At 31.1% G+C, this 20,088-nt stretch overlaps 1 protein-coding gene and 1 long non-coding RNA gene across 2 annotated transcripts in view; both read right to left on the reverse strand.

Moving 5' to 3' along the window:
• LOC132750192 (disintegrin and metalloproteinase domain-containing protein 12-like) overlaps window positions 1-18,794 on the reverse strand; it is an 80,731-nt gene extending 61,937 nt beyond the window's left edge. The window contains exons 1-2 of the mRNA XM_060740137.1: window positions 18,638-18,794; window positions 13,695-13,804 (exon numbers count right to left, since the gene is read on the reverse strand). Coding sequence (XP_060596120.1) covers window positions 13,695-13,804; window positions 18,638-18,725 — 198 coding nt within the window. The 5' untranslated portion in view covers window positions 18,726-18,794. The remainder of the gene's footprint in view (window positions 1-13,694; window positions 13,805-18,637) is intronic.
• Window positions 1,312-6,961, reverse strand: LOC132750209 (uncharacterized). Its single transcript, XR_009628516.1, has 5 exons — window positions 6,638-6,961; window positions 4,435-4,511; window positions 2,755-2,998; window positions 1,936-2,091; window positions 1,312-1,438 (listed from the first exon to the last, which is right to left on the reverse strand). It is a non-coding gene; the product is annotated as an uncharacterized LOC132750209 (long non-coding RNA).
• Window positions 18,795-20,088: the final 1,294 nt, after the last annotated feature.

Below are 20,088 nucleotides of genomic sequence, written 5' to 3' on the forward strand. Positions count from 1 at the left end.
ATGAGATCTATCTACCTACAAAGTTTCATGTTGATACCTCTTATACTTTTAGAGTTATGTCCCGGACAAAGTTCAAAGTGTAAAATAAACAAAGGGGGATAATTCAAAAATTAGGCAAGGCAGAGTTACGGTTCTTGTGCACTGCACTTCTACTCAATGAGATCTATCTACCTACAAAGTTTCATGTTGATACCTCTTATACTTTTAGAGTTATGTCCCGGACAAAGTTCAAAGTGTAAAAATAAACAAAGGGGAATAATTCAAAAATTAGGCAAGGCAGAGTTATGGTTCTTGTGCACTGCACACCTACTTAATGAGATCTATCTACCTACAAAGTTTCATGTTGATACCTCTTGTTGTTTCAAAGTTATGTCCCGGACAAGAAAAGGGGACGGACGGACGGACGGACGGACGGACGGACGGAAAGACGGACGGACGGATGGACGGACGGACGGACAAGGCGGCGACTATATGCTCCCCCGAAATTTTTTCGGGGAGCATAATAATTTATTGAAACTAAATCTGCATTTCCTTCATAAGTTGTCCTGCAGAAATCAATTGAACACCATAACTTATAACATGCTTTCAGTAAAAAATGACATTACTTTTAGATTATTTCACAATAAAGTATAATTTCAAAAGTAGCCAGACCCCTTATTTGAATGAGGATGAAAAGCCTATAAACAAACAGAAATTTTGTGGGAAATACATTTATTTCTCAGAAAAATGTGATAAATAAAAAAGTAGATATTAATATTTGCAAATCATGAAGGAAATTAAACAAATTCAGGAAATATGACAGAATCACTTTCAAATCTGAACATTGAAAATAAATGATTCTACACAGAAAAAAAATCTGCTCTCTTTGGCTTGTATGATGGGCTATAGACCTCGACATAATAAGGTGTCATATCTGAACTACTTTCAGTCACAGTAAAATAGCAGCCTCCATTTACCAACATTGTGCCAAAGTTATACATTGTATATGTTTTTTTCAATGCCATTCATGAAAATATTAAATCTGCTGTTCACTCTATGAAATATACTTGGATCTTGCATGCAAAAGAAACAAAATACCCATTATATGATATGTTCCAAATTTCTTCATACTTACAAAAATTATATATATTTATGTAAATTAGTTCATTAAACAAGCAAAACTGTAATTTCATTGTTCTGACGAACACTCTGTAGTGTTTTTGTTAAACAGCCATACTCCAAGACGACAAGTTTTCTGTGGCATTATATTATCCAAATTAACAATATTGGGAAATAATGGAAAACAAAAATATTAATAAATACATGTATAAAATAAAACCAATGTATATTAATTTAATGTCCATTTATAGTTGAAACTGCGAAATTTAGCTATGTCAACGTCTGAAGGGATTCCAGTTCAATTAATCTTGTGTACTCCCATAACTGAAGCTACAAATATCTGAAAATAAATATATTTGTCATGTTGCAAGTAATTGTTTATCTGGCACTGAATATATTCAACATCATAAAGACAATGTGCTCCATACATAACAATTTACCAGTAAAATCGAAGACATATTTCTTATATATATTATATATATATATATCTTTATCATATCTTTGCATGAATTATCATAGTAAGCTTACACCACTATGTAAAATGCTGGTTTCTGGTCACAAGAAAATCAAAAGCAATGGATGGTGTGATATACAGACTTAATTAACTTTACAAATGCTGCTGAAAAACAAACAAGAATATTGTCAATTTCTTTCAATTAAATGATAGGACAAATATTGGTTTCAATTAATGCTGCTGTACAAAGAATAGAACATCACTTCTAACTGCAAGCAGAACCATAGTGTATTCTGGTGTCAGGAAAATAATTATTATCGCTTATTTTTGTATCTCATGCTTTCTTTAGATGGATAACAGTAAAAATTTAAAGTGTACTATACCTAAATTGGTATTCTGTATGCTGAAGTTTCCTTTTGAATACAGAAATAACTCCTTCACATAGTAAGCTTCACTTCAATTAAGTTGTTCCAGAAATAATACATTGTTCTACTTGGTACTTCAGACAGCTTCATTTGAACAGAGTGGGCAACTTCTTACTGCAAAGTGGGAGCAAGGTTTAGTAAAACAATTAAACAGCATAATTTGTTCAAAATACAAGAAACTAGAAGCAGGGCATAATCTGTTATTGTTTTTCAGAAAAATAATTGAAAATTTAACTTTTGAATGGATCATTTCACTATGAGCATACATTTCAAATTTTTAATTTTCTAGTGTTTACAGTAATACATATTTTTTTTGTATTATTTCTAGTTCTACAATGAAATAATCTAATTCTGAGAAGGAGAAGTTTAATAGATTATATAAGATTTTAAATACTTTGTCATGATTTTGAATTAGTAAAGGTCTGCAATGATATCAGTCAACATTAGAAAGTAAAACCCTGATATACAACAACATCGGTGCAAGTTGAAAATTTGGAAAAACCCTTAAACTATAATTCATTTATTAATCATTTTTTCCACATAATCTAATAGTAAAACATGATGATATTTGTACAAAATCCTAGGCTTCAGGCATATGCACCATGCAACAAGTGATTACAGTAAACATGTTTAAAAAGTTTGATGACTGTAATTAATTACTAAGGGATCAGTAATTACCACAAGATGACAAACCTTAGAACCTTATGATAAGGAAAGACCTTTAATGTACATGCAATCAACAACAGACCTAAATTTATTATTGAAAAAATGACAAACCTGTATGAATTTTTTTCTTCTCTGCAGCAGAAACCTCTTCCTTACAGATAATTGCAAAGAATCTATAAATAGGATCATGATGATCATCATCACGATGAAGACTTCATGGCTGAAACTTCATCACTTTTTGCTATAACAAACTACCAGTTTGAGCTATCTTGTCCTGTATACATGTATATAACTTGTCTGAACCTACATGTACTGTACCTTCACTGTTATCAAACAGTAACATGACAGAAGTCACCTAAAAAAAAGCAAAACAAAATTTAATGTCTTATAATACATGTATATTAAAGATCATGCACAAGTAATCAGTATTAAACAAGCAAGTTATATCATTTTACCACAATTTTTTCTGCACATATGATATCTGCATTAAATATATATTAAATAATAACTTTTTAAAGGTCCATTAAGCCTTAGAAAAGATAACATTTTTATTTTTCAAACTTTCCTTTTACATATCTTGTTGCAGTTCTCAAATAGTTACATGTACTCATTGACCATGTACATGTAGATAAGTTATCTGGCAATTGGTATAATTACATTAATTCAGTATTTTGTATGTAAGTCAAAATAATACTTTGCTCACATTTTGCTACCTTTACAACACATGACTGTTTGTTCAGTGTTACTCTTTTCAGTTGTTAAACATTTAAAATGCTCTAAATACATCATTAAAACATAATTGAACACATATTTGACCTTTCTAAAGAATTACAAAATTATTTATCTTTGACACATTATATGTGCTTTTAAGATTTTCAATATTTTTTACCAGAGATTCTTTTACCTATACACTTACAGTAATACTCTATAGATTAATTACTAAGAACAGAAGATAATGTAAAATGTACTACACATTTAGTAACACACAACTTGACAGCAAATTATACATTTTTCAATATAATAAGATACAAAAAGAAAAACTGTTTCTCTCTGTAACCAAAGAGAAATCATAAATATTGTAAACTTCAGACTCATACTCTTATTACTACCTTTAGCTAAGGTTGTTATAATATATGTACTTTTCCAGTCAAAATGAGGTAAATATTTTTCAAGGAATTCTTCTTATAAATTAATATGCGAACACAAAACAAATAAATATTAACAATATGACAATAAGTTAAATTCAGTATTTGACCATGATGGTCAGTCATCTAAAGGTAAATGTCATATATGAATTACTTAAAGGGACTCCACTGAGGCTTTTGACATGACCAGAATGGAAATAATATTTCAAGATTGATAATTTGATATTCTATTTGATGTAGATCTTCGCAAAAAAACCTATATGCAAAAATTTCAGATCATGCACTCGCTCTGTTTTCCCAGAATGATTACTTGAATAGTGTAAAATGTCCCAAAAATGAACAGTGCTTTTGATTCATACATGTATTGGGAAGAATAGAATTAGAATAGCACAAATATACAATTTTCAATGTATTTCTGAATATATTTCTTAATAGTATGTGCATATCATTCTGGACACAAGGAAAAAACAACAGCATTTATTGCAAAAAAAGCTGGTATACTGCTTTTGTACAGGAAATACTTCCATGACAGTAGTGTTGTTCTTAAATTTGACTACTAAGTCAAAATATGTGTTTCAAATTTTCCAGAGCTCAATAAAATAAATGTGGGTTTTTTCTTATAAACAAACATTTAAAGAGAACTTACACTGAACAATACTATCATAGTATGTCTTGACCATGTCACATTTAAAACCTCACACAACAGTTTATTATATCACACACCTGAAATAAATGCATTTCTTATTTAACATTCATATGATTTTCATATCAACAATAAAGCATTCCCAACTTAAAGTTATCTAAATCATTTGGCTTAATAGTCAAATCAGCTACATCATGTACATGTATATATACCAACTCAAAACAGGTCAATGCATCAAACTATTGGGACAAATCAGAAGCAAGTAAAATGTTGACCTTAACCATTCAGACAATATCATTCATGTTTATAATATACAATGATTATTTGTGAAATTAATCAGTCAAATCCCATGACGTTATCAATTTAATTTCATATATATATATTTTTCTTATATCAACAATTTTTTCATATTATTAGAAAATCCCCTAATCATCATGTAAATAAAGTGTTATATGATACACAGTCTAAGTACTATCATCCTTTTTTGTATGCACTAGCATAGAGCAGAATGGGGAACCACGCACTTGTTTGTGGGAGAACACTTCTGGATCAGGAATTACCTTCTAAAAAATCTAGTTGTAGAATCTTTCTTTAAATACAGGTAAATATGACTGAGTGACAGGGCTTGAGCAAAATAAATAAAATCCAGTTGTTTGCATGTGTGTTTGTCCTAAGTGGTCTCTTTATTCGCTCATTTAAAGCTTAATACTAGGTAATTATGTACATAAAGAGAAACAGAAATTCTAAAAAAAAGTCCAAAATAGCAATATTGAAAATGCTGCAGACTCAGTTTGATTGAGCCAGTTTATGGATAGTACTGGAAAGTGCATGCTACTGTTCACACCCAATAGCATTAGGTTAAGCAGTATTCAACATTTAAACATGTAATGGTAAATTTTTTTAAATTAGAAACATTAGCAGGTGTATTTTTATGGCAGTGATCATGGAACCTCCAATGTGACATGTTAGTGCCATTCCATGAAAAGTGGCGTATGATTCCCAAAGAATACAATGTGTGTTCCCTTAATGAAAAAAAGAATGGGGGAACTGAACAAAAAAGGATACTGTTCTTCAAGATTCTGTGTATTTTTTTCTGCGTTTTTCAAAAACTTTGGTTTAGATTGTTTCAATAATTAGAGTAATTTAGACTATAAAAACTGAATTTGCAAAATATTTGAACTCAGTTAGTGTCAGTGTGAGAACTGAAGCCTAAAGAATAATCAGACACCTCCTCTAGGACAGACTTACTACATGTAAGGCCTTACTGTTTGCATGTAAACAAAGTAGTTTTTTGACTTCCATACAAAATACTAAATCACTTTAACTATACTGATTGCTAAAAAGCAACAGCTGAGGCAAAAGTTGGTTCAGATAATTGCCCATTGAGTAACTTTTTGGAAGTTATAACAGGCCACCAATAACAGGCTTTTGAGAAATAAATTAAAATCATTTCTGGGGCATAATGGGCCTTAAAGCCAGTATGTGCTAGGGGGGCAAGGACAGTAACTTTCATTTTCCAGTACTGTTTAGCCTCAAACAAACCGAACCTGCAACATTTTCAATTGTGTCATTTTGGGTGTTCTTAAGGGATTCTATTTTTCCTCTATGATATGCATTTAAAACATAAACAATAATTTTTGATTCACCAATCTGCCATTATATAATGTCATGCGACAAATACCATGGCCAATAGAACTATAGAAAATACAATGTATGACAATCTGCTTGTAGAAACGAATATCTATGAGTAAATAAAATCAATATATTATCATACTTATCTATTACATCAATCTATTATCTAGTTTATTTATTAAAACTCTGAAAGTTATATTAAATATCATAATATATTATTGATACAAATGAGAATCCAGATTAATTCAATAATTTATTATTATACTGTTAGTTCTGTTAAACCTTTATCTGTTATCTATTAAATATAAAGGATATACCAAACAAATTCCAAAAATACCCAAACCATAAATATTTTTCAGTCCAAATGTATTTTAAAAATTTTTGTTAATTTTAGGTGGGGCGAATCGTCACTAAATTCGGACGAATCGTCACTGTGGCGAATCGTTACCCTGTTACCGACAATTTTTATTTATAAACAAATTAATCTTCAAAAATTAATCTCACGGGTGGTTCAGTTTCATAAAATCTTTCTTATTTAATCGAGGTAAACTGTCAAAATTACTCAAGAACTTACAATTTCTTCAAAATATCCTGGATGTCTGTATCAAATAACGAAAGTCGAATCAAGCTGTAGAAGAAGCATGGCTGACCTCAGTGACCTGTCACGTGATTCAATCGCGCATTGATATTTTTTCTGTACACAGCACAAATTTACTGTAATTTTCGTTATCATAATACATTTCAAAATGTATGATAACCCTCCTGTAATGAATGAAGGTACGGATTTTCTAACTTGTTACCGACAATATGGAACTATTTACTACGTGCATGTATAATTCAGCCGAAATTCGGTTCGCAGTAAGCCTGAGATGTAGCTTATAACTTTGGCTCGCTTTGCGCAAGCGCAGCGACCCAAAAAGCATGTGCATTGTGGTATTATTTTCACGAAATTGCAGGCTCAGATTAACAGCTTGTCCCTTTGTTTTATTGACAATACTAAAACCCGGATTTCGAATATCGTTGTGGTCTACATTGATGCTCATTCATTTATATATTTTCAAAACTTTCCTACAAGAAGAAAGTTCACCTGCAAATGAGTATTAGGATAGGTAATGGACTGTTGTAAACGATTATCCTATTGATTTTATCCATATTACATTTATCTGTTGAACAGAATGGTTGTTTTTACAAAGTGTACCAGTATCCGGATGTTGACAGCTATCCGATTTTCTGCAATTACTGCTGTCACATGGCCATCTACTTTTTTATGAATACTTTACCATTAATTTGCATGGCATAATTAAAATGAGCCTGCAACATTTATTAATTTTGATGTTTAGGGTGTTCTTTTGGGTTTCATGTTTTTCAAGGGGAAGTAACTCATGTTTACTAAATTATTTGTTTTTTCTGTCTATCTTAGGTATTGATTACAATTTTTTGTTTTATAAAATTTACCAGTTGTAAGGTCATCAAAAGCATAGAGGCCCTGATGAGTGAATATTGATATATATATACTTTTACTGGCTTTATATACCCAATATTTCATATTTATTTAATAGAAACTTGGAATCATTAATGTTATGTGCATACATTTATATCTTAGTATATTGGTATGATGAGACTTACATTTGTATAATATTTCTGAATTTAAAGAGTTGCAGTTATGTCATTATTATTAAAGAGATGAGACTTTCATTTAAAGTTATAAATGATAATACATGTATTGATTGAAAATGTCCTGAAACTTGGATCAAGCAATATAATTGATAAAGCCTCAAAAAATCATGTTCTGAATAGTTATTCTAATTTTTTTCTAACATGTGCATAGTTTGAAAAGGACAGCTTCGGCCTTATCTATTTGTAATGGAGGGACACCGGCCTCAATCTCCAGGTCTCCTGAGTCAACCCGACAACAGACTTTTCATAGAGTAGATTGATACTTGTCCTTGAATAAATTTGTACACTAAATTTTATAGTGGGTGATTTGTGCCACATGAAACCAACAAAGTACAAAAAAGTAACCGGGCGCCAGATGAAAACATGAAAATACAATCTACCACAAAGTGGTTCGTTTGTTGCATTTTCATGTTTTTGCCCGGTGCCCTTGATGTAAAATACAAACCAGCCTTCATAAAATTTCTTATCATAGATATTGTACATGTATTAGCACAGTTATATTCTCTTTCAAATTGACCTGTTATAAATAATGGCACAACCAATAACTGTCTTAGCCCTTTTTAGTAAAAATAATTATACAATAATAATTATATAAATTGTTATTTTAATTAACACTATGAGTATGTAAGGTTTTTTTTTTTCTTATTTATTAATTAAGAATTAATTATCTGTTAATTTAAAAATCTAAATATCTGTCACGGTTTAGAACTGTTCACTATTTAGGGGAGAAAATGTGTAAGCGACCAGATAGCTCAATCGCTACAGCCGCGGTACATTATTCTGTGGTCACAGGTTTGAGTTCTGGTCAAGCTGAAAGTTTTTCTCATCCTGTTACTGCAAATAACCATGAGTTTAATTCACTATGCTCTGTAAACATCAGAAATTCAAGTACATGAATCAATATAGTGGGGAAAAAGGTTTAGGTTTAGAACTGTTTCATTATTAAAGAGAAAATGTGTAGCCGGCCGGATAGTTCAGTTGGTCTTCTGAAAGTCATGGGTTCGAGTCATGATCAGGCAGTTTCAGTCAGGGTTTAGAAGTGGTTTTTCAACTGACACATGTTTGATTCATTTAATAGATTGCATTTAATTTGAAATGGACAAAGGCAGTTTTGCTTGATACTTTTAAATCTACAAAAAGCATTTGGTACAGTTGATCACACTAACTGCACATGAAGAAGTTCTTTTTTCTTCTTCTTCATCCCTTCAAGCATCTGCCATATGTAATGACATTCTTGCATGGTTCAAGTCTTATCTATGATAGCAGCTGGTGAATGTGGCTGGTACTCCTTCTCTCTGAATACCTATGGTGTCCCCCTGATGTTCATTTTAGGTCCTCTTTTATGTATGACATGTCTGCAACCCTAAGCAATAAGCTTTTATTATATGCACAGGCACAAGTATCAGACCTGGAAGAAAAAATATTACCAGATTGATAAAAAAAACCTGTGTTCATCTTAAAAGTGTCACAAACCCAAAAAAAATGTTAATGATGACCCCCTTTAAAAATATACTTTAAGTTAATAGTATATTTTTAAAGGGGGTCATTATTTACATTTTTTTTTTGGTTTTTGACACTTTTAAGATGAACACAGATTTTTTATTAATCTGGTCATATTTTTTCTTCCCAGGTGTGATACTTGTGCCTGTCATTATATGATGATGACTCAGGTATCCTTGTATCTGGTAAAGTAAATCTTAAGATTGGTTTATTGACTATAAATTGTCTTTGCATCTTGGCAAGACAGAGTCTATTCTTTTTTGGTTTAAGTTTCAACATAAACTGGGCCAAGCCTCCAGGTCGCATGAAATGGTACTGCTATAAAGTACACATCTTTTGTTAAGTATTTAGGTGCAAACCTGGATCAAATTCTTTTGGCGTCGCCCTTTGATGCTTTGCATCAATGCTTTTCTTGTAAGCTTATTGAAACACTCTTGAATTAGTTCCTAGAACCAACCAGTAATACTTGATGAGTGTAAAGTTTCTTGCTCAAGGAAACAACGGCTGACCCCTGGCAGGCTTTGAACCAATGTGTCTAGCAAGCCTTAGATTATAAGTCTGACATGTTAACCACATTGGCACACCATCACTCATTAAATATCTTCTACTGTGTTCAGATAAAATTCCCTACTTACATTTTTTTTAAATGCTTTATATTATTCTCACTGATTTATTTTGACCTATTGTTTGGAAGGGGGACGTCATCTGTATTTTTTTTTTTGAAGAATGAAAACTGTAAACTGTTTATGTTTGAGGAATGACATAAACTTTAAAAACATAATATAATATTAAAGGAAAATAAATATAAGTGTCTGTATCTAAATTGTACTCTAAAAGGCTCTATTAATATTACTTTATTAAAATACGTGTACAATAAAATTTTCCCTCTTTTAAAGTGCTCTGACAATATTTCCTTAAATGAGAAAAAGAATTTTCAAACCTGTCATTATTCTTCACTCATTCAATTTCCACATTTTCTAAATTTTCAACAATTATTGAAAAGCTTTAATTGATAGAATGTGACGTTTTCATGTTATACATTCATTTTAAGATTAATATTTGAAACCTTAAAGTTTATGATCATCATATAGCTATGTACATGTACATCAGAAGCACAAGCAGTTTCACTCAGTCAGCATTTGGTTAGAACTCAAGTTGGATAGCTTCCTTTAAAGAAAATACAGACAAAGCCTTCTTAAGGTAGTATTAAAGTAATACTTTCCTGCATAAATATTTCTAACATTGGCCAATATGGTAATAAATCGGTCATTTCCGAACGTTATTTTTTTCACAATCTTCGGTGTTCAATAACTTTTAACTGTTTATAACCAGAATTTAGTACATAGCAATTACATTGTAAGTAAAGCCTACTCAATGTACATTGTAAGTAAAGCCTACTTAATATACATTGTAAGTAAAGCCTACTTAATATACATTGTAAGTAAAGCCTACTTAATATACATTGTAAGTAAAGCCTACTTAATATACATTGTAAGTAAAGCCTACTCAATATACAATGTAAGTGAAGCCTACTCAAAATACATTGTAAGTAAAGCCTACTCAATGTAGGTAAAACCTACTGTAACTCAATGTAAGTAAAACCTACACTCTTAATATAATTACATGTATGCAAGCCATTGCAAGTTCCTACTCATCACTCAAAACTAATATGTCTATTAAATAAGCTTGATGATCAATTTACAATATATTGCAATAAGTGTTTCACACATGATTGATGAAAACAATGAATAATTTAAGTGGCCTAATTGCAAGAGAGTAAACAATCAACATCCTATATGACATGTTTTCCTATCTAATTCAAATGATACAGAGAGTTTAATACAATTATCTATTTCCTTTAACATAGTGCAGACATATGTAAGGTTGAAGTTAATAGTTCAGGTTACAGCTTTTGTTAGATGGTCTATAAAGCCTTTGGCTATTGTTAAACACCATCTTCTTTATGTAACACCAACATTACAACCAATTATAGGACAGTATAATGATTACTGATCATCATATGATGGTGTTGCTGACCAACAACGCCTGCAGGGAGCAACACCTAGTGACCTACAAAATGTAGGGATCATATGATGTATGTGTCATCTATATTAAAGGCACATTGTGCCTCAGAAATGAAAAAAAAGTCCATCTTTACAGAGGGCAAACATGTGTTTCAAACTGTTTAAACAGTTTTAGAGCATGTTAGATGCTTATCACCTTAAGAAAGTAGTGCTGATAGTGAAATTAGCTGTTATAAAGGTAGCAAAATGTAAACAAAGTAGTATTTTGATTTCCATATAATGTACTAAATCACGATAGTATAACTTTACTAACTGCCAAAAAGCAACAGAAGCCAAAGATGGTTAAGGTAATTACAAATATAGGTAATGAGTTACTTTCAGTCTGGCACCAGAAGAGCTTTTCAGAAATAAAATTTAAAGAATTTCTGGGGCATAATGGGCCTTTAATAACACTATGTGTGTATATATCTGTGACCTAACAAACATATTTTAACACTGTAATACATTACTTTGTACATATAAATTAGACCTATCACCTTAATACAATGTGCCACAGTCTGACTAAAATCAGCTCCCAAATATAGTCCTATAATTATGACGTCGCTTTGAGATATTCAGGCTTGACTGACATAAACTATAACAAGCCTGTAACGTCTAATATATTGGACTACTCCTAAATAATGCAAGACGCTAAAAAAACTTTCAATTTTAGACAGATTGGATACTTTCCTGATACGATACATTTGAGTCCAATAAAGTCAAGCCAACTTTACAATTTAAATTTACATGTAGCATAGTAAGGGTTATTGAGAATTTAATATTAGGATGATTGCAAAATTTGTTGACTTTTATGAAATGTGTATATGTGAGGAGAGGCCATAAATAATTTAATTGATGTAAAATCTTCAAAAAACAAGGACAAGAATGGTGACATCATTGTCCAGGGTCCGTACTCTCTGTGCCTGAAAGGACAGATGGACCTTCTTTAAGCCTAGAATACATACAAATCTTAAACATTTAGAAAAATAAATAGTGCCAATACATCAATACAGGGCTTCCATTAAGTCCCAAAATTTGGAAGTCAGAGACTGCAAAATGTTTAACTTTGGAAGTTTTTAATGTTTTAATAATAATAATTTAAAATCTGAGTTTGTGAAAGAGGGAAGATTTTTTTAAGAGAAGCCACTTGTTAAAAACAAGTTTCTGTAAAAAGAAAAAATTGACAAGCTTTTTGACATGACATATCAAGTGTACACTGTAGTAAGTGTACAACATGTGTTTCTCTTTAATGTAGCAAATCTTGGTTGATCTGCACTTAATATGCTACTTGTTGACAAAATGTTTCAACGTGATTAACTGTACCAGTTAGTTATGGCACATACTTCCTCTTAATCCTCAAGTACCAATATCCTTATAAAGTATAATTCAATGAAATACATTTTGAGTTCTTACAATTCAACTTTTCATGCATATTGTATAGAGATGTATATAAGTACAGGGTTGTCATTAATAACATTTTTTGCAGAAGGTTTGTTTTGAACTTGAGGCGGTCATTTCTGTCTTTATCATGCATAACAAAGAGTGTTTTCTTAATTTTGAGGCGGCCCATAATGCATTTGAGACAGGCATTTTGGCCTCCTGCCGCCTCTTAATGACAACCCTGAAGTATATTGTCTTAAATATCAACTTTTCTTACTATAAATTCAATTTTCTATTACCTTTAATATATATTTCTATTCTATTAACATTTTTTTAGAAAGCATGTTTAAAATGAATAAAAAAACTTGCATATAATTAGAAAAATAGGCGTAATATGTAATATATATGAGCCGTGTCACGACAAAACCAACATAGTGCTTTTGCGACCAGCATGGATCCAGACCATCAGTTTCTCTACTTATTATAGAGTTGGTAAGTGAACAACATGGATCAGACTGCAGGGACGCGCAGGCTGGTCTGGATCCATGCTGGACGCAAACGCACTATGTTCGTTTTGTCGAAACGCGGCTCAATTATAAAATTATTGTTTAACGCCTCAATCTTATCAACCCTAAATCCTGCCACTTGCAAAAATTTTATCTGTAATAATAAAAAAACTTAAACAGTTATTTTCTTAACTGTTAGTGCTTTTAGTAGTGAAGATTCCCAGTCACTAAAAATCAAAGACTGGTAAGTTAAAGCCTATCCAATTCTATTAAATGAATAACAGGGGTACATGTACAACTGTCAGAACTGTCTTAACTTAAGTACACAACAGTAACATAAACAAACAATTTTAAAAACACAACATGCGTCAGAAGTGATGTTGATGTCAATAGCCTAACTAAGGGTTATGGTGTAAATACATACATGTATATTCATGTATATATATATACTTTTTAATATATAAATATGTGGACACTTGATAAACAGAAATACTTTCATGAATACCTTATCTTTTGTTGAAGGCAACTGCTGGTCACCTTTGTATATCACAGGTCTAACAATCTCATGATGTGAGAATTCTGAGGCTGCAGTTTTAAATAATGGTTTGAAATCATCTGAAAAATAAATCATGTCCAAATAATAATCCATCATCAATTATTATCAGTGATATCAGTCATATACATATGAGACGTGTCATGACAAAACCAACATAATGGGTTTGTGACCAGCATGGATCCAGACCAGCCTGCGCATTCGCGCAGTCTAATCAGGATCCATGCTGTTCGCTATCAGTTTCTCTACTTGTAAAAGGGTTTGTAAGTGAACAGCATGGTTCCTGATCAGACTGCTCAGATGCGCAGGCTGGTCTGGATCCATGCTGGTCGCAAACACACTATGTTGGTTTTGTTGTGACGCGGCTCATATATACTTTATAGTTAATTAAAACTTTATCATCCTCCTTTCAAATCATAAATTTGTTAATTAATGAAAATAATTGCTGTACAGAAAGAAATCAAAGTAAAATAATACATACAAATTACAATGTATGTAGTTTCAAACTTAAGCATATGAATTTCATAGAAACAAACATACATTATTAAATTTTAAGATTAGATTATGATAAGTAAATAGAAAATTACACATCAACGCCAGGATGTTTATATTATTTTTATATCTACCAGTTTCGAGCTACCGTGAAGTCTTATTCAATTTTGTGATGGAAACTATGCTGAAATTAATTGAATATGTATTCATTCGCTTTTGATGCTTCCAATCAGTAACTAATAAATGTGATTTGTGCTGTCTACATGTACCCAGTGTCTATTCTAGGAATTCAAAAATAGGGGTGATTTTCCCCCCTCTATTTCAAAAAAGGGGGCGATTTTCAAAATAAAGGGGTGCCAATATAATAATAAACTGCCATTGTTAAATCGTCTGCATTAAGTTTACACTGAGGCGTTCAACCGATGAAATAATTAAAACGAAAATATTGATATTTGATGTTGATTTAGAAAAAATGATAGAGTTAAATTTTAATGAAAAACTTCAGAAAGTTAAAAATAGTATAGGATACTGGAAAAAAAGAATGTTAACACCAATAGGAAAAATTACTGTTGTTAAGTCATTACTCCTTCCTTTATTCACTCATTGCTTTACAAGTTTACCAACACCTAATTCAGCATTTTTGAAAACACTTAATGACTTATTTTATAAATTTATATGGGAAGGTAAAGCAAAAATAAAGCAATCAGTAGTTACTAAAACATATCAGGAAGGTGGTCTAAATATGATTGATATTGATAGTTATATACATTCTGTAAAGATAAAATGGTTTAAAAGATATGTTAGTAATAGTAACAGTAAATGTTATAAGCTAGTGATAGCTTTATTCAATATTGATAAAGTGTTTAGCACAGGGAAATTGTTTTGTAAATTGACAATTGATAAAATTAAAAATGCTTTTTGGATAGATGTTTTAAAAGCTTATATGATTTTTACAGATAAACTTTGTATAGACAGTTTAGAACAAGTGTTACAAATGCCATTGTTTTACAATCATAACTTGTAAGCAGGAAGTAGATACTTTTATATTAAATTTTTTTATGAAAAAGGAATCAGATTTGTTAAGGATATTATTAATCCCCAAGGCGACTTTGTAGATTTAACTTACTTAGAGCAGGTGACACAAAAACAAGTAAATTTTTTACAATATCATAGTTTGAAAAAAGCAATATTATTATATACACAAAAGCTTAACATTTCTATTTGTAAAGATTTTATTAATGTTCAATACCCTATTATGAGTTGTTATATTAAACCTATTTTAATTACACAAAATAACAAAAAGAAATATGTTTATGAAATTCTAGTTAGAAATCAAGATGTACCAACATGTCAAGAAAAATGGAACTCTTTTTTTACAAATTTTGATATAAATTGGAATTTAATATATAGTTATGTATTTAAATGTACCAAAGATTCCTATATTCAGTGGTTTCAGACAAGAATAATTCATAGAACTTTAGCAACAAACTCACTTTTATTCAAAATGAAAATTGTTAATAGTAAAATGTGTACTTTTTGCAATTGCCAAGAGGAAACTCTGTTGCATTTATTTTGGGAATGTCCAAAAAATCAATCGTTATTTCAATATCTGAAAGACAAGATAGATAATTTTGACGATAATTTTAATTGTAAATCATTTATTTTAGGTTCTGAAGTTAATGATTTTAAATATGATATTTTGTTTTTAGAATTGAAAAGATATATTTATTTGTCAAAGAGAAAAATCATATTACCTACAATACCTGGTTTTAGAAATAGTCTTAAATTGGCGTGGAATATTTACAAAAATACAAATTTGACAAAACATGTAAATGAAGGATGGCAAATTGTAAGAACTTTAATAAACTAATGGGCTACACTAAATTAATTTACCCCAAACCAATATTCTTTGTTTGTTTGAATTTTTTGCATAATACATTATTGTTATACTTATTATATGAAAATTGATTGAATGTTTGAATATAATGTATATTGTAATTATATTATTATAGATGTCTCTGATGATGATTTAAATATTATGCAGATATCATGTAAGGTATCAGAGGGATGACCCCGACCCTCTCATACCTATTACGGGGTAAATAAACGGGGTTACCCAGTTAGGGGCCTCAAAAAAAAAAAAAATAAAATAAATAAATAAAACGAAAATATTTATTTCAGGCAGCAGAAGTTGTCCCCCCGTAATTTTTAAACGAAAACAAATTATTATAGAGCTGTCGCAATTGATTATAAAGGGATTGACAATACAAACAATTGATCTATCTTTCACGTCTAGATCGTAGCCAAGCTAGGAATTGCCTCATTTTTCTTGATTATTTACTACACTAAAATGGTGCCCAACTGTCAGACCTAGCACACTAGTTCCGGTCGGTACGGAACATTCCGTCAATTTCCGTCAACTCATGTAACCAATCCATACGGTACTAAATTATAATAATAAGCTTACAGTTACCTCCCTTCGGTTTCCGGTGTAAATGTAAACAAAACAACCAAATATAATGCAGGATGGAAGTTTAACGATTTTATTAACTTTTTTAATAGATGCGCGATTTTCAAGCACATGATTTTGAATTGTGCGCGATCTGTAAAATACTAGTGTGAATCGCGCAATCGCGCGTCCTAGAATAGACACTGTGTACCAAACTCAAAGTAACTTTGTGATGGACCACTGATTATTCAGAGACAGTCTGACATTGCAATTTGGACAATACATTGTTACTGTATCTCTTGAAAGACATTTTGTCTAAAATAAAAGCATCATACTGACCAGATATTACTGGGGCAGATGAAATCTAAAACTCATTTTTTATACTCCAATATTACTGTCCTTCTATGGGGGTTGTCATGACTGTGGTCACAATTTCACAATGACTGACCAGTGCATGAATTCTTTTTAATTCCTTGCTGGTACTTACATTGTAATGTATGTATACTTCATTACTTGTCTACATTTAATTTTAATTAGCATTACATGTAAGTGTCTTGCTCAAGGAAACAACAAGTCCTTCTGACCAGGCTTGAACCAATGCAGCTAGGAATCATTAGAAAACTAGCCCAGACACTTTAAGTAACCACTGACAATTAACCACTTGGCCACTGCCACAGACAACACAAGTTGACAAACCAGTGGTGTACAAAATTGGTGTGACTACCGGTAAAGATAACTTATACTGTAGGTTTAACATTTTATGGAACTACCCGCAAAGGATTTTTAAATTACTCTTAACTGGGAAATAGAACATCATTGAAAAATAGAATAAGCAAGATAATAAAATTATATGAAGACAACATCTACAGTAATGTCATAAATTTATAAGTTATGACAGTAAAATTTGCAAGATCACTTGACTTCTCATAATGATTTATTGAATGGGACAATTAAACTTAAAAAACTAAGTAAATGTCTCAGATTAATAATGCTTATTAAATGATTTCTGCTTTCAAAGACAATCCCTCAAAGGGGCAGCACGAAATACCCAAATATACCCAAATACACCCAAATATACCCAAATATTGCCCAAATATACCCAAATATTGCCTAAATATACCCAAATATTGTCCAATTATACTAAAAATAGATGTTTAATACTAAAAAAGTGCTGTTTTAATCATGAATACAATATACACTTTCACTAAGATATAATCAAACATACCCAAATATACATTTTCATTGTGTTTTGAACCAAGATACAGTATATATATGTACTCCATTAAAGCTATTTTTTTAATAACATGGACATTCTTCTTCTATATGATATGAAATTTCAACAAAATTACACCTTAAAAATGTAAGTGTAGACAACAAATATCATATCTTGAATTAAAATTGCATTCATAAAGAAGTGATATTGTAGATAAGCAAATGTCACAACTTTATTTTCTTACAACATCTTAACTGTCCATTTCAACGGAATGAATGAAAGTTATAGCAGGCTAAGTCATATTATTTTATAAATATTTATTTATTTCTCATTATAATCTATATTTTATACAAACAAAAATAAATATTGCTATATTTGGGTATATTTGGGTGTATTTGGGTATATTTGGGTATTTCGTGCCGCGGAATGAATGAAAGTTATAGCAGGCTAAGTCATATTATTTTATAAATATTTATTTATTTCTCATTATAATCTATATTTTATACAAACAAATATAAATATTGCTATATTTGGGCAATATTTGGGTATATTTGGGTGTATTTGGGTATATTTGGGTATTTCGTGCCGCCGCCTCAAAGCCCTAAATGAACTTTATTTACATTTTTAATGGTAAAAGCCGAGGACAACCGTATATTTGACTATCATCAGCAGCTTTATTTCATTATAATTTATTATCGACCGTATTATATTTCATGAAAGAATAATATCAATTAAATGTACCTGTATTTATTTCGATAACATTCCCGTTACAATCATCAAGACAAATAATAAGATTAATTAATCCAAAAAGATATGCTAGTAATTCCATCTTTTATCATTTTTCTGTGGATGCTTACAATTTACGAAACAACAATGAACGAAATTCTATTTTACGGAAAAGGTTCGGCTAGTTACAGAATTAAACCTTATTCGGTCAGAAACTACTAAATTTAAATTTTAAGGGCGGAAAAAAATGTATACGCAGTAGTCCCCCTTTGCTTGCAGATGTAGCTTTGTTCATGAAACCACTATCAGATGTTTGGAAACAAATGGAGCTGAGTCATTGTGCGTGGCTCACATAATGGTCAATACACAACATAATAATTTACATTGTTATACTTGAGTTTGTTCATGAGAGATAGAATGTGAAAAATCTTGAACACTCTCAGCACCTTTTGATACTAGACACTAAAACAAGTGGAATCAATGATCTTTAAGGACCAGAAAAATGTCAACACACTGTTGAAAAGTACAGCTGTTAATGAAGAAAAAAGGCAAGTAAGTAAGCGTATATTGATAATGATTAGGACCTCGTATTTAGTATTTGAAACAGATATGATTACTACTCATGGCACCATGTAATTAGAGTCCGTGATGACACTAATAACTATAATCACCACATACTGCTCACGCTACTAGAACATTATTCACCCACTGCATATTACTAACGCCACTGTAGTACATTACCTATGCCATTAGAATATTACCCACAACATACAACTCATGGCACTAGAACATTACCCACTACATACTATTATGAATATTGCCGAACGAATACTTCTCGTAGCACTTTCAAACGTTAGTAACTGCATAAAATTCATGTCATAACTACTGCACCCCACTCTGAATATTACCAACAATATACTACTGGCACAACTATGACCATAATATCGAATAAACACATAGTGCTTAGCACATTACTCACTGCATAATACTTACGCCACTACTAAATACTACTCCAGTCAGATGAAACTATTTGTTGTTTTTATTGCATGCTTTGCATCGGACAGTGAATTTATGTTTTGATAATATCGCAATGAAATTATAAAATGTTTTTAAATTTGAACAGTAGTCGGATAATATTTAAGGTGGAGGTTATGGTAGAGTTGGTTGATTTACCCTCCAGATCACGGCAGTAAGCCACATTGAATTTGCCAGAGCACAGTTTAGCCACTGCATCGTTCCTCACGTGACCATTGTCGCAAAAACGCGTTTCGAAGAGCAGCCGTTCTTTTGCACTATTAAAGCAAACTTTATTTTTATGAGACATAAATGTCAATAAATCTACCAATCTCAGCTAGCTTACGGAAAATCGGTGGCTATACTCAGGTGCCCGTTCGAGGGTGGAAATAATCCACAGATGTAAGCCTGAGGTCTTTCTCCACCAGTAAAGCTGGAAAGTCGTCATATCA

The sequence above is a fragment of the Ruditapes philippinarum genome, unplaced genomic scaffold (genome assembly GCF_026571515.1).
Source record: "Ruditapes philippinarum isolate M1 unplaced genomic scaffold, ASM2657151v2 ctg5296_1_1_1_1, whole genome shotgun sequence".
NCBI classification, from domain to species: Eukaryota; Metazoa; Mollusca; class Bivalvia; order Venerida; family Veneridae; genus Ruditapes; species Ruditapes philippinarum.